This window comes from Xyrauchen texanus, chromosome 41, assembly GCF_025860055.1.
Source record: "Xyrauchen texanus isolate HMW12.3.18 chromosome 41, RBS_HiC_50CHRs, whole genome shotgun sequence".
Taxonomy (NCBI): Eukaryota; Metazoa; Chordata; class Actinopteri; order Cypriniformes; family Catostomidae; genus Xyrauchen; species Xyrauchen texanus.
Genome location: NC_068316.1, coordinates 11,462,843 through 11,479,565, shown reverse-complemented (window position 1 = coordinate 11,479,565; position 16,723 = coordinate 11,462,843). Strand labels below are relative to the sequence as shown.

Here is a 16,723-nt window from a genome sequence, read left to right as displayed (position 1 = left end):
AAACACAATTAATTATTTTAATTATAGTTCACTTTGACTCTTTAATAGAAAGGTTTTCGAGCGATGTGAGCAGGTGGGCTTCATTACATTTATCTATGACTGGGAAGGTTAATGTTATTAAAATTAATTGTATTCCAGAATTCAATTACCTGCTACAATCTCTCCCTATAGATATCCCCCTCTCTTATTTCAAGCAATTTGATGGCACAGCAAAGTCCTTCATATGGAATGGTAAACGCCCCAGATTTACACTTCAGTAAGTTACATAGGCCGATTGACAAAGGTGGGCTAGGCCTACTCCCAAGATTTTGTTTTATTATTATGCATTCGGTCTCAGACATTTGGCTCATTGGTTGCTTCCACCTGAGAGAGCCCCTCCCTGGTTTTGTACTGAACAATAAGTTCTTGCCCCTATTTCGCCATTGCAAAGCCATTCTATCAAACTAACTGTATAAGTTAGATACAACCCGTTATCACATATTTGCACGCAGTATGGACAAAAGTGTCCAGAGTGTTTAATTCAGACATTTATTTAAATGTTGCTTTGAGCATATGGCTGAACCCCAATTATGTATTAATAAGTCTCCTTTCTGCTGGACAGAGTGGATTGCGAGGGAGGTTAATACGCACGTTGACCTATATGAGAGTGGAGTGTTGAGATCCTTTGAAAATATGGTTCATATTTTCAACGTTAGATGTTAAACCGTGGTGCTGACTCTCTATGGTTATTCAAAATCCCAGGACACTTCTCGAAAAGAGTAGGGGTGTATCCCCTGTGTCCTGGCCAAATTCCCCCATTGGCCCTTATCAATCATGGCTTCCTAATAATCCCCATCCATTAATTGGCTGTATCACTCCACTCTTTACTCTCCACCAATAGCTGGTGTGTGGTAAGCATACTGGCACAATATGGCTGCCGTCGCATCATCCAGGTGGCTGCTGCACACTGGTGGTGCTTGAGGAGAGTCCCCTGTTCACTGTGTAAAAGGCCTTTGAGTATAGTTTCAGAAAAGAGATATATAAATGTAACGTTCATTCATTCATTCATTATTGTAATTGATTAAACAATTTATTCAGCATTATTTACCAGCTTTTGCTCAGTCTGTTATTGTCATGTGTGAAACAGAAGCAAGTGCTCCACAAGGTGTCCTTTATTTTTGCAGCTAATTTAGCAAAATTATGCAATTATCTTGCAATATTTAAATCTTTAAAATAATACAAATATTAAAAGTAAACAATACGTATATATGAATATAATACTTGTCATACTTATAAATGAATATATACTGAAATAAATTAATACTTCACTGTAAGTGTTGGGTCTGTGCCAGCCACCTTCTGACAGCTGTGCCCTTCTGACTGCCACACCCCTGCTATAACAAATACAGTCATGATCATGTAAAATGTCATGTTTCACAAATAAAATACCTAAATGAATTTGCTTAATTCAAGAAGGCAAAGGGAGTATTGATATCATTAGGAGGCCCCATAAAGACTGTGTGTGTGTGTGTGTGTGTGTGTGTGTGTGTGTGTGTGTGTGTGTGTGTGCGCGCGCGCGCGTTTACAGTAAAACAAAGCGCTGTCGCTTTAAGAAATAGATAAATCCTACAGTGAGGCTGAAGCTGGATTACGACCGCTGAACAGGTAGTTCTCTTTCCTTAAAATTACTATTTAACATCGAAGTGACTCGCTTTAGATCCTTGTATGCTTTCAAATATATTTGACTCAAAACTACATGAGTGTGAGATCGGACCACGGCACTAGATGGTCGGAACCAATGCAGGTAGCCTCCGCGTTGCGCTATCCATCCTAAAGACAGCATGACGGCATCACTACACACACTGAAATGACTATGGATAAGGTAGGCCTTTGATGCTTATTTGCTCGTACTTAACCGCCTATATGTAGCGTTTGCTTGCTTGTACTTCATGTTCGACTCTCTGTATATTAAATATAGAGTAGTAGACAGTGGTCGTTACTCAAAACCTAGTGCGTTGCCTACCTAGACAGTATTTGTTGGCAGAGGTGACTCGGAACGCGCTTCTGCTGTCTACATAGTCTGCTCACTACGTTTTGAAACACAACATGTTGGTATATTTTTCCTCTAATGAATTGTTCTTAAATTCATATTTTGGTCGATCAAAGCGAAATATTTCATAATAAAGCAATAGGCTGACGAAAGGTGTTATGTCATGGTCATATAGGCCTATTACTTAAAAATCAAAAGAGAAAAATAAGGAACCTATTTTTAGGGCCTTTACGGTTTTATTTATTTTGTATTTGGGAATAAATATGACAAGGACATTTTCTTGACAGATTTCGTTACCACTAGAGGTGCTCTACATTGATTTTTTTTTTTTACAACAGACAAGGGGTATTTTAGGCACAGTCAACAGTATGTAACAAACATTGACCTCTTAAACATTAGAGGATACTATTAAATGATGTTTACATGACCAATGCTCTGCCCACTCTCATGCATTCATGTGTGCAAAACGCTGCAGTAGTATCAAATCTGTCATGACACACTGAAACCATGTTATAAAACACACACCCACCCCCTCTGTGACATATCTCATCCCTATTAATATATATCTGTTTGCAATGTGTTTATTAGACAGAAGCGGCCTTGTTTTGCCTCATATGTGCCTGTCATGGAGCCGTCAAACCCTGAATGCTGGCGGACCATCCCCGAAAGCTTGATTTCAGTGGACATTTTCTCTGGATTGACCCAAAGCTTGGTAAAAACCTCTTCTGGGTATCATCACAACCTACAAAATTACTCAATAAGACCTTGAAGTAGTACAGAAAATGCCTAGCTGGGTGGAATAAGCAAGACTATATTTAGTTCTCTATACATGCCCTGAATTAAAGACTACATGAAAATGTTAAGGCAGATTCTATTTGCACCCTGATGCAAATAAAGGAAGATGCTATTTACACCCTAGTGCAAATAGTGACAAATATAATTTGCACCTCAACCCTGGTACAAATAATTGTAGATGCTATTTGAATCTTTAATACTAACATACAGTATAGTGGCATCACGGAAGTGTGTTTATTGAGTCCCACAGACACACATTACACCAACCCCTACGTCTAAACCTAACCCTATCCTTCCCTTACATAGTTATACTACAGTACCCATTGTATCACACTGGCATTTTATAGTAAAATCACAGTAATCACAAAATTAAACATAGTTAAAATATTAACACCATATTATTCTACTAACACCATTGTTAATTGCATCGAATCTATGGTTTCCGCCAAAAACACCAAAACACTATGGTAAAACTACCTTTATATTCATTTTTATGTATTATTATAAGTAATATTAAAGGAGACTGGGAAAAAGAGTTTGTGACAAATGCAGAATTGAAGCCCAGTCGAAAAGGCATTAACTCACTGGCCTTACATCCCATGCCACTGAAGCGACTTCTACAAGACAATTTGTCCTGAATTTCTATGTTTCCAATAGACTATTTGGGTGCAAAAAGCAGCGCTGTGTGACAGGTGCTATTTACACCTGGGTGCAAATAGTCACTTCGATTTTTTTAAATGGGCAATGAAAGACTTCAGATTTCTATATTTGCTGTTTATTACCTTTACTGTAATAGAAAACACCACAAAGAAGTTGTTTATTATGTTTTAGGCTAAATCATTTGTCTGTTTAATCTTATATTATTAATATTAGTCTTGTTTCATATCCTGCCTGTAGAGATTTTTAAGGGTATACTCGTACTAGGCTATCTGTACCATGCCCGAGTACATTTGACCCCCAAAGTCCAGTTCATTTTACTAGTGTAATTGCTTCTCACCATGCTCGTGTATGAAATGCTGAACCGTGTCTTGGCCCGCTTGAAGAGGTGGGCACGGGCACAGTTCAGTTGACTCGGGCACAGCACGCATCTAGTGTAATCGCTAACCATGACTGAGCTTGGAACTTGAAACATGACATCAATGATGCGACTGGGCAAAGGGATCACTTTGGTCTATGGCATAGGTGCAGTGTTTACTGGAAATTTGGGCAGATGAGAGTATACAGGAACAACTGGATACAACACACAAGACCACACAAGAACTACGAGATATTTGTTAAAATACATGACTATCTTCATGCTCGTGAATACCAAAGAACCATTGAGCAATGATGTGACAAGCTGATAAAACTGCGAGTTCAGTATCTGAAGGTACAGAATACCCTTCGTAAATCTGGCAGCTTATCGGACGAAAAGGATAAATTCCAGTGGTACAATGCTGTCAACAATTAGGCATGGGAGAGTGCCATGTGTCACCATGCCCCAAATGACTCAAAATAAGCCGCAAAGTAAGTAATGTTACAATGATGGACTCCCTTTCTTCCTGTTTTCTTCAAAAAGTTGTATCATAATGACGTAAGCGTGCTCAGGCCCAGAACATTAAGTGCAATGAGATTGCAGGCAAGCGAGGGAGTGGGGAAGGGGGACAGTCATGCTTGGGCATGGTACAATGCAACGGGCCTAGTGTGAGTACGTCCTAAGTTTCAAAGTGTGCATATTTTCACCCACCCTGCTTCCTACGGCTGTGTCCTATTTTAGCAGTCCCGATGCCAGTCTGTGCTCAAAGAGATGCCATGTGGCATTCTGTCTGCTCCTCTTAGTCATGCTCTAGTTGCCACGTTTTACTGCATCATTGTCATGGTTACACTATGCTGCCATATCAAACTCAAATTTCAGTGTTTAGAGAGTGTCTGTGGACAAAAACAATTTATTCAGGGTGTCCGTAAAACTTACATAAGCACATTCTCTACACCCCTTTCTCTCTCTCTCTCCTTCAGTCTATCTCTTACTCACATGGGAGGCTGCATAATTCACCAGAAAGTAATGGGTCAGCGTGTGCTTATTTAGAGCTTTGTGTGTGTATGTGATTCTATTTCTTCAATAGAATCAATTACATTTAATACACTGTATACACTGGCTGCCAAAAGTATGGAATAATGTACAGATTTTGCTCTTATGGAAAGAAATTGGAACTTTTATTCACCAAAGTGGCATTCAACAGATCACAATGTATATTCAGGACATTAATAACGTGAAAAATATTTCAGAACGTCTTAAACTACTTCAAAGAGTTCTCATAAAAACATCCTCCATGTGCAGCAATGACAGCTTTGCAGATCCTTGACATTCTAGCTGTCAGTTTGTCCAGATACTCCGGTGACATTTCACCACACACTTCCTGTAGCACTTGCCATTGATGTGACTGTCTTGTCAGGCACTTCTCACACACCTTACAGTCTAGCTGATCACACAAAAGCTCAATGGGTTTAAGATCCATAACACTCTTTTCCAATTATCTGTTGTCCAATGTCTGTGTTTCTTTTCCCACTCTAAAAGTGTATTTTTCTTTGCAATTCTTCCCATAAGTCCTGCACCCCTGAGTCTTCTTTTTACTGTTGTACATTAAACTGGTGTTGAGCTGGCAGAATTCAATGAAGCTGTCAGCTGAGGACATGTGAGGCATCTATTTCTCAAACTAGAGACTCGGATGTACTTATCCTCTTGTTTAGTTGTACATCTGACCTTCCACCTCTCTTTCTGTCCTTGTTAGAGCCAGTTGTCCTTTGTCTTTGAAGACTATAGTGTACACGATCTTCAGTTTTGTGTCAATTTCAAGCATTGTATAGCTTTCATTCCTCAAAACAGTGATTGACTGACGAGTTTCTAGAGAAAGCTGTTTCTTTTTTGTCATTTTTGACCTAATATTGACCTCAAGACATGCCAGTCTATTGCATACTGTGGCAACTCAAAAACAAACACAAAGACAATGTTAAGCTTCATTTAACAAACTAAATAGCTTTCGGCTGTGTTTGATATAATGGCAAGTGATTTTCTAGTAGCAAATTAGCAATTTAGCATGAATACTCAAGGATAAGGTGTTGAGTGATAGCAGCTGGAAATGGGGCCTGTCTAGATTTGATAAAAATGAAAATGAAAATTTTTTACATCAGTAATGTCCTGATTGTATTTTGTGATCAGTTGAATGCCACTTTGGTGAATTAAAGTACCAATTTCCTTCTGAAACAGCAAAATCTGTACATTATTCCAAACTTTTAGCTGCCATTGTATGTATATTGTTGCCCATACATTATGGATACCTGAGGGATATCTATCTGTCTGTCCGTCCACAGTTGGATTTTGAGCATTTAGTGCAGATTCAGTTTCCTACACATAGTAACACTGGATTCCTGGTAGATCTTGAATGAGAGAGAGAGTGTTTTGAGGACTGCAGCACTCATGCTGCAGCTCCCAATGACTCAGCAAGAGAAGCAAATCGCTGCTTCTGGAAGAGACAATAATAACGGATGGAAATGACTTTTGATGAGCTATTAGCAAGTCATTCCCTTTTTTATTCACCAGACTGAAGACTTAAGGAGATGAAGACAGTGGATGTATGTAGACATAGGACAGGACTGCAATTAACTGGATTGAAGGCACAGTCTATTTACAGATTCATTCAAAAGGGTGGGAATAATCTTTCCCACTAATTCTCCGACAGCTGGGCAGAGATTTTGCAACAGAAGACACACAGTTTCACATGAGACTGCAACTTTTGTGTGGCCAGGAATTAAATTACACACTTTATGCTCTCAGTAACTTTAGCTTACAAAAGAGAATTGTATGTAGATGCTGATGGGAAAAGAATCAAACCAAAATATTAGAGGAGAAATTTGACAGTTTACTGTGAAAACAGGACACACCCCGAGGGAGTGAGGTTCACTCATATATACACACACACACACACACACACACACACACACACTGAAAGCACTGTTTTTCATTTAGAAATGGCGGGCGTCTCAGACTACCAGCGACAATATAATGTGAAAGACGAGGTAAAAGGCAAGGTTTACTGTTTTTCTCTAGAGCTTTGGATTGCTTTTTTACAGCTTTGTATTTTATATGTGCAGTCTAAGTTTTATGTGTGTGCAGACTGACGGAGGAGAGATGCAGTCTGATGAGGGTACGGAGTGGCTTGTGGAGCTGCTGACTGATGTGCAGCTCCAGCAGTACTTCCTGCGTATCCGTGACGACCTCAATGTCACACGCCTCTCACACTTCGACTATGTTAAAAATGAAGACCTTGAAAAGATCGGCATGGGCTGTCCGGGTGGGTGCTGTTGTGTGTGGTTTGTTTGAGAGGAGTTTAATTGTTGTTTTAGGGTTGCGTTTGGGGGTTTGCAAGAGTGATTTAATAGAATTGTCAAAGGTGAGTCACCCTGACATAGACAGTTCTTCCACTTGCTCAACATATTCACAGAATAAGATGGAAAAATCTTAGAAATAACCCACCAGAGAGATTTCTCAATGTGTTTTGCATTTACATTTATTTATTAGGCAGATCTTCTGATGATCTCATCTCTTTTGGATTTTGCAGGTCAAAGGCGGCTGTGGGAGGCAGTGAAAAGGAGAAGGGCCATGTGTAAACGCAAGTCATGGATGAGCAAGGTATGATGTGGATTCTGCAGGTCTTTAGAGGAATTTTAATTATCATGGCATAATGATAATTATCACAAAAAATTATTTTGACTCTTCCCTGCTTTTCTTTAAAAAAAGCACAAATTTAAGTAACAGTGAGGCACTTACAATGGAAGGGAATGGGGCCAAACTAGTTTCTGTTAAAACTAATTTATTATTTGAGCCCTTAAGTTGTTTAAAATTGTAATTTTACAGTTGGTTTAGGGTTTGTTGACAAAACATTGTGATGACAGAAAAGGCTTGTAAGTGATTTTATCACACTAAAACAATGTATTGTGGCTATAGTTTTGAAATTGATTATTTTAACATTTTAACATACTGATTTGCCCAATTCACTTCCATTGTAAATGCTTCATTGTAACCCGGTCTAAGGCAGATGAGATTCCCGCGACCCTACATAGGACAAGCAGCTATAGAAGATGGATGGATGAAACATTATGCCACAAATGCTGTCGATTGAGCTCAACTTGTATTGAACCCGGAATACTCCTTTAAGGATAACTCTGGCTAGAGCACAAGTTTATTGCTTGTTGCTTGTTAACACCTCACGAAAATGTGATGAAGTGTTCTGTTATGTTTCAAATAAGTATTTCAATGTTTCTCCTAAAATTCCCTTGGAGAAATAAAAATGGACACAAATGGCACGATTGTTGGCATTAAGTAAGAGAATAAAGGCCCCAATATACTTGTGGAGAAGTTTTTCTTCGTTCAGGGGTAAAAATAAATTCTAAACAGCTGAGCAACAGGATGCTTTATGCGAACATACAGACACTGTCCATACCGCTGTTGCAGGCATTTAGAAATACATTTAAAAATGAAGACGCTCAAGACTACATGTAAAACCTAAACTAACGTGACATTAAAATGATGACTTCATGCCTCATTCTATGAGTAAAAATCACATTAGATCAGTAAAAAGAAGCTGTTTTAATGAGTTGATGATGAATCAAAGTAATATATATGCAGTAGATACTATTTTATAATTAATAATTAATATTTTGTCTTGTTTAGATTCTGAATTCATGGAGCTATTGAGCTAAAACGCTCTACATGGCCAACATTAGACTTAGGCAAAAGTAATTTAATCATATTGCTGTCTAAGAGAAACAACTGAGATATTAAAGATATTATTTTTTATTTTGTTATAGTTGTAAACTTGTGTCAGTTTACTTCTATCATATTAATAACATTCATTTAATTTTGACTGTTTTGAAGATTAATACTTACAGTCTATTTTTCAATAATGGCATTTATGCATTCAGGCTACATACTGTACAGTGTATCACAGATATCTGTCATGTATATGAATGACATACTGTGTGATTAGCTATTGCATATTAAAGGCAGAGGCAGGTAAAATCACTCTCAGCTGTAGTCGTTGTGCTTGGGCCAGCAGGTGTTTACTGGGAAGCGGCCTGACTCAGATTCCCAAACCCCAATGGTGTTCCGCAGTTCATCCCCCTCGTCAAGTCAGCCCGACGGCCAGCCAGCGGATCTCACTTGCCTTATCAGCGACAGAGACCTCACCCTGTTCGAGAAACTGGGAGACGGCTCCTTTGGAGTGGTGAAACGTGGAGAATGGCATGCTCCCTCAGAAAGAGTGGTGAGGGGTTAATAAAAATTGACCAGTGATGATAATGACTATCGATACACAAAATATTATAACAGATTTTTTTCTTCCTTTGCTGTAGCTGAATGTGGCCGTGAAGTGCCTGAAGACAGATCTGCTGGAGCAGGGTGTAGGTCTGGATGACTTCATAAGAGAAGTAAACGCCATGCACTCCCTGGACCACCAGAATCTCATTCGTCTGTATGGTGTGGTCCTCACACACCCCATGAAGATGGTGAGGATGGAGAATTATCGTAATAAAAACGGCACTCTGTGGTAGCAACAAACATATTTCTAACATAAGTATGTTCTCATATACCTCTATGAAGGCTGAAGTAAACTGAACCAAATTAAATGGAAGAAAACCCTAATATTTATTTTCCCACAAGAGAATCTATAAGGACTTATAAGGGGCGTTCACACTAACAGTGAATAAAAGTAACTTTCCAGCTAGTTACAAGTAGGCATTCCTATTCAACTGTGATATCCAACTGTATCAGGAGGTGGATCACATGAGCTCCATTGTCTGAACTCCCATTGGTAGTCATTGCATTGCATCACTGCTCAGTTGCATAAAGTGGAGATCTGCTCAATATTGTTGCATGTCGCTCAAGTAGCCTAAAATTGCCAACTCTCATTGAAAGTGAATGACTTTCGGTCACTTTTTCAGTGTGAACTCCATGTTTAAAGGCTGGTACAGCATTTTGTACTCAGTTTGTTTATATTATTTGTGTTTTAGGTGACTGAGCTTGCCCCATTGGGTGCTCTGTTGGATCGCCTGAGGAAGCGGCAGGGCCATATACTGATATCAGTGCTGTGCCACTATGCTGTTCAGATCGCCTGTGGTATGGTGTACCTCGAGTCTCGACGATTCATCCACAGGGACCTGGCAGCACGCAACATCCTTTTAGCCTCCAATGATCTTATAAAGATCGGTGACTTCGGCCTTATGAGGGCCCTGCCTAAGAACGATGATCATTACGTAATGCAGGAGCACCACAAAGTCCCTTTTGCCTGGTGAGGAACTGGATTTTTCTTTCTCCTCATTGCTTCTTTCTCTCCACCGGACCATGTTGATGTGCTCTGTGTTTTCCAGGTGCGCTCCAGAAAGCTTGAAGACCCGTACCTTCTCTCATGCCAGTGATACTTGGATGTTTGGAGTAACATTGTGGGAAATGTTCACTCATGGGCAGGAACCATGGGTTGGGCTCAATGGTAGCCAGGTATACTCACACACACACACACCTAACCTTAATACTTTATTAGCTACATAAGGAAAGGTGGCATGACATTTTTATGTGTGTGTCCTTCTATATAGATTCTCCACAAGATCGATAGGGAGGGAGAGAGGCTTATCAAACCAGAGGACTGTCCTCAGGACATTTATAATGTCATGCTGCAGTGCTGGTCACCCAAACCTGAGGACAGACCAACATTTGTGTCCCTCAGGGACTTTCTAGTGGAGGTAAGATCACAGAAGACCATAGTAGAGGGGTATTTGTGTATATTTGTCCTTATGTAGTAATGCACATACACCAGAAAGTCAGTATAATTACAGGTTGTTTTAATTAATGAGGGTGTTTTTAATTTGCGTGTAGACGTTGCCCACGGACATGAGGGCACTGCAGGACTTTGATGAGCCAGACAAACTTAAAATTCAAACCAACGACATCATCACCATCATCGAGGGCAGGTGAGAATTTATTCTGCATTTATTTCATCAACCACCCAAAACACCCTAGCAACTTCATAGCAATGCCCTGACAACTACTCATAACACCTTAGCAACTTCATAGCAATGCCCTGACAACTACTCATAACACCTTAGCAACTTCATAGCAATGCCCTGACAACTACCCATAACACCTTAGCCACTTCATAGCAATGCCCTGACAACCACCCAGAACACCCTAGCAACTTCTTAGCAATGCCCTGACAACTACCCAGAACACCTTAGCAACTTCATAGCAATGCCCTGACAACCACCCAGAACACCCTAGCAACTTCATAGCAATGCCCTGACAACCACCCATAGCACCCTAGCGTCATGGTGGCGAGTTTTGCATGGGCAAGCACCACTTAAAATTTCTACAGAAAAAAATCTAGTTAGTAACAAGTCAAATTAATTTTGTTATTTTATGTATAATTATTCTGATTCTTTGAGTCTGGTCATATTTAAACCTATTCTCTGTGCTGCAGAGCAGAGAACTACTGGTGGAGGGGTCAGAACAGACAGACTCTGAAGGTGGGACAGTTCCCCAGGAATGTGGTGACCTCTGTGGCTGGCTTGTCTGCTCACGACATCAGCCGACCCCTCAAACACAGTTTCATCCACACAGGCCACGGGGACACAGACCCACACCGTAGCTGGGGTGCCCCTGATAAGATCGATGAGTAAGATACTGTGACTGTGCATGACTGGTCTCTTGTTAGCAGAAAGATGGATTTTTTCTAATAGATCACAATAAGATGGCTTGTGTTCACCACTAGAGAGCAGCAAAATATTATTCTAAGTGAATTTATTTGGGGGGAAAAATGTGGAAGAGGTCTAACTTATTTACACCAGCCCATGTGTTCTGTCTTTAGTCTGTATCTCGGCAATCCCATGGATCCCCCAGATGTTCTTGGGCTGGACTCGACTGCAGCCAAGCCTACTAAATTACCAAACCGGGTGAAAAGTAAGTGACTACTTGATCATGTTGACATGGACTCCTTTTATATTAAAATTAGTATTCTAGTATTAATACAGCGTCATGTAAAAACCTCATTCGGAATATCCAATGTAACAGAATATTAATATAAATCTCAGCATGTCCAAACAAATGTAATTTTGAGTACTATGAGAGACATTCAGGTGTGAAAAAGTTTTTTCTTTGCAAACTTTAAAAGAAACGAAAATAAATAAATATACAAATTGGTGAAAGCGCTAAAAATTGCTATTTATTTTACTGCTGTGGGATTTTATTAAAGGAATATTCCGGGTTCAGTACAAGTTAAGCTCAATTGACAGCATTTGTGGCATAATGTTGATTACTACAAAAAAATTATACTTTTTCTTTGAAAAAGAAAAATCAACGTAACGGTGAGGCACTTATAATGGAAGTGAATGGGGCCAATTTTTGGAGGTTTTAAAGGCAGAAATGTGAAGCATGTAATTTTATAAAAGCACTTAAATAAATGGCAAAAGTGAGCATCTCCAGTATTTAGACGAGATTAAAATAAAAATTAGCATGTCTTAAGCCGCCTTTTCACTGTCTCCGTCATTCGCGTACGACTTTTAGGTGTTTAGTATACATTTTTAGGTCAAAATCCATCGATATTTCTCACTTTGCGCTGATAGTTTTGCATGAATACATTACTTCCGGCCGGGAGGTCGCATTCGGTTTAGTAGAACGAGTTGAAATATTTCAACGCAGCCAAAGCTCGAATCGGATTCGATAATGTTGCATGCTGAGAAGGTCGGAAACCCACGCAGCACCCGTACAACTCTCCATTGGAAATAAATGACTTCAGTCTATTGGCTGTTGTTTGTTGGAAGCAGTGAAAAGGCAGCTTTAAATATTCATAATGTGTTGGTCACCATGTGCAGCATAAATTAATATTACAAAAAGCATGTTATCCTCTTTTTTTGGAATAAAGGCTTAGCCAGAATGTAGACCTTAATCTGAAACGTTTGTGCATCTTAAGATTGTCTTTGTCATGCTCTCTTTTTAATTCATCACATCTCTCTTTTGCTTTCTGTTTGTCTCCGTTTGTTTCTGATCTTTGCTGTTTTAACTGTTGTGTCAGAACAACCTCCTCCTAGGCCTCCTAAGCCAGCAGTTCTTATTAAGAGTAAGCACATTTTATTTTCTTCTAAGTATCACTGCATACACTGGAAAAAATGTTCCTATGTCTTGCCAATTTGACCTGATTATTTTTTATTTTTGTTTCCAGAACCATTCTACGACTCTGTGCTTGATGATGATGATGATCTGATAGTCACAGGTGTGAAGAAGCTCTCTCTTAAGACCCCTACCTACCTGAGTTTGCGCCTCCGCCCTTGGGAAAGCACCAGCCCGAGCGACCACCTTAGCGAAGTCTCCCTCATTGATTTTGGAGACGACAGTTTCAGCTCTCCGTCACCGTCCCCCATTACAGAGACGCCCAACACCAGCATGCCGAAACTGCCCTTGTCCTCCGCTGCATCCCTCTTGGACATGGTGCCACCGCAGAGCCCCAACCGTGCTCTGCCCAACCCCATGCACCCCACACCAGTGCTGGATTGGGACATGCGGCCCCTGCCTCCACTCCCAGCATACGACGAGGTGGCTTTTGAGTGTGTGGAGCAGGAGGACATAGAGGTGAGCTCCATAAATGCATCTGTGGTGCAGGAAGACACTGCATCTAAACAAGCACAGATATCAGAAGAACAAACCGATGGTAAGCAAAGCATGGAGGACAACCTCTTTTTACCATTCAACCACACCGAGGTGAGCCATTCGTTTTCACAATCTGCAGACATCTTCAAGGAGCTACAGAGGGAAGTGATGGTGAAGCTTCGGGTCCCTCCAGCGGGACGTTCTCTCCCCACTTCCCCCACTCCTTCAGCCCTTACCCCACACCGTCAGATCATCCTGCCCTCTTCTTACGAGGACAAGCCTCAGATACCCCCCAGAATACCCATTCCGCCCATGCGGCCCTCAAGGCGTGTGGGAATGTACGGCAGCACACTGTCGGTCTCCCTTGGAGACCATGAAGATGTGAGCCGTTGTCCACCTCAGATACCCCCAAGGGATCACGCGCTATCTCAACCCTGCTCCAGAGCCCTGAGCCCCATGGTACCGCAGGGAGGCTCCCCTCAACAAAGATCTAGTCTCTGCTGCGTCGGGTCATTGGGCTCCTGCCTCTCACCATCAGCATATTCTTCTGCTGCATCCAGCTTCTCCACCACCTCCTCCACATCCACGTCCACCACCCCCAGTTTGACCAGTTGTTCTCAGTATGCCGCTACTGAAGTGGAGCAAACCCGAGCCAAGAGCCCCTGCAGCTTGCCTATCGTGTGTGGTGGTGTGAAGGCCAGCAGTACTCATTATTACCTGCTACCAGAGAAACCAGCATGCCTAGACAGGTATGACAGGTTCTTGAAGGACCAGGAAGGAAATAATGAGAAAAGAACTACAAATATGGCCACTGTGAGGCCCATGGTTCAACAACAAGTCAACAAGTCCAGTGTTCCCCGGGCACACCAGTAACAGTGGGAGCAGTCTAGCTTGGCCGAACAGCACCTCGCTGGCTGGGAAAACTGTGCAATCCAGTGCCTACAACCAAGCCACTATGCAACAAGTGAGTTTACAGCAACATGTCAGAAGATAACAACATAACTATTGGCTGCTCTATGATGTCATGGTATTCTGAGATGGCTGATAGGTTGGAGTCTGTCTCTGTAGGTGCAGGAGGCCGTACATGGAGTGACTGTAGATGAGTGTCAAACAGCTCTTCAGACTCATAGCTGGAATGTTCAGGAGGCTGTAAAATACCTGAAGGTACTCGAGTCTGTGTTTTATTTGAGTTTGTCACAAGAGGCATAAACATAATTGCTGAAATCAATTTTCAATATATATTTAACACATTTTAAACATTACATGTTTTACACAATATTTACTAATTTTGAAAACAGAAAATGTTTATTATCTGTTCAGAATTCAGTTTTTCAAACTGGCATCAGGGAAAACGTCCAATTCTGTTAATTGGCCAGCCGTGCAGGATTTAAATTTTTTTTTCCAAAATCAGACTATTAATCATTATTAATAAAAGCATTATTTGCCAAATATGGTCGCAAGTTCCATCATTAACAACATAATTTAATGATTTGATGTTTCCCGAAATTGTAGTTCCAACGAACATTTTCAAACAGCATTGCAAAGTTGTGTGGTTGGAACTAAAGCTGTTCACTTGTGGTTAGAAGCATAGTTTCATGTTAGTTTGCTGTGTGGACATAATTTCACTTCGCTGAGGATTCTATATTTTTTATTCCATATACAGTATATCTTTCATTCTGTCAACACTTTGACCATGTTTACATGCATTTAAGAAAACGGCTTATTCTGGGGTCTGCGGCCTTCTGAAACGTCACACAAATGCAGTCGTTTAGGAGGATAAAGGCTGTTAAGGCATTTATGTATTTATGTTAATGCATAAGTGCTGTTTATATGTTTTTTTAAGAGTGCACATGTGCGTATCTGCTCAAGTGCGTCAGGGGAAACCCATAGTCTGATGTAAATGGAACCCATCTATTGCAGCTTATGTATCTACACAGTGCATAGAGCTTTCCTGTCTTCAGCAGCTTTCTCGAATTAAATGGTTTTCTGGTGTATGTGTAAATTAGCTTTTATAATTTAATATTCACAGAAGTTATTACTCCACCCCCTGCGTTATGTCATAGCTCTATATTGTTGAACCAACGTAGTTGAAACGATGGATTTCGGACATAGTTACCACGGTTTCGAAAAACATTCCTGACTAGCTAATTAATTTCTCCAACGATGCAACATACTATGGTGGTTAAGCAGTGAGTTACATTGTTGTATGGGAAACGCATCCCAGGACCATAAATCAGTCGATCACTATTGATTAATGTTTCCTGGTGTAGGTGGAGCAGTTGTTCCGACTGGGTCTCAAGGCTCGGCCCGAATGTGTTGAAGTTCTAGAGAGATGTGGCTGGAATCTGGAGCAGGCCAGTACTCAAATGCTGGACTCCTGTGGTCCATCTAGACATAGGTAAAATTAAATAATTTAATGTATAATAATTTACATTCCTTGCAGACCAACTACAGATCACACTAATATCTCTCTGTTAGGTTCTAACAGCAGGAGGAGAAAACAGATCTGTTCTCCATTCCACCGCATCCAATGAGAATAAATTCTTGACTGCAGCCCACTGACTCCGGACCAGTCATAGATAGTTGCAGGTCATTTGAATTTTCATTGCTTTACCGTTTAGAATCAATGCAAGACAAATCATGCAAAACTCACCTACTTGAATTACTTTAGTGCAATGTAAACACAGATAAGTAAAGTGTTTTCTGAACAGATTTTGTTTTACCTTTGTCTTACTTATTATTTATTAAGTTTTTAATTTATTATTTAGATAAATGTCTGTTTTATTGACTGCATTTAATATATAATAACTTTACACTACAGCCTAGCTTGGCTTTACATTCAGTCTGTGAAATGTTTCATAATATTTTATTCAGGGGCATTGAAATTATCTGAAGTGTCGTGGGGGTACAATATAAAACTTGTCAGATTTGCTCATGAATATTCATATTGAGATATGATGTGATAATATGTTCTCCCAGTATTCCAAACTGCTTTGCAGAAAGGCAGACATTGGTAACTAGGTACTTGTCATAGTAGGATATGCCAAATGGTGCATGCCAATGTTTAATACTTTTAAGAGGTTTGTTCAAATACATAACCCTATCGTGAGCAATTGGAAGGGAGGGGAAGAGGGTCTAAGAAACTCTTAAAGTGGGGGGTACATGCCCCTCAAATGTTGTTATGGTTGCTATGCCCCTGATTTTAGGTAGACTTTGCAGGGTATACTGTACTG

The 16,723-nt window shown here is 40.4% G+C and overlaps 1 protein-coding gene across 1 annotated transcript; it reads left to right on the top strand.

Moving 5' to 3' along the window:
* The first annotated feature begins 1,846 nt into the window (after nucleotides 1–1,846).
* On the top strand, nucleotides 1,847–15,892 carry tnk2a (tyrosine kinase, non-receptor, 2a). The gene is given in 18 exon segments (XM_052114336.1): nucleotides 1,847–1,861; nucleotides 2,618–2,741; nucleotides 6,828–6,877; nucleotides 6,975–7,152; nucleotides 7,420–7,490; nucleotides 8,896–9,123; nucleotides 9,212–9,364; nucleotides 9,869–10,146; nucleotides 10,226–10,352; nucleotides 10,448–10,594; nucleotides 10,728–10,822; nucleotides 11,329–11,523; nucleotides 11,716–11,807; nucleotides 12,919–12,963; nucleotides 13,066–14,344; nucleotides 14,346–14,454; nucleotides 14,559–14,654; nucleotides 15,761–15,892. Coding segments are annotated over 17 exon segments (3,342 nt in total). The 5' UTR covers nucleotides 1,847–1,861; nucleotides 2,618–2,674.
* The last annotated feature ends 831 nt before the right edge of the window (nucleotides 15,893–16,723 follow it).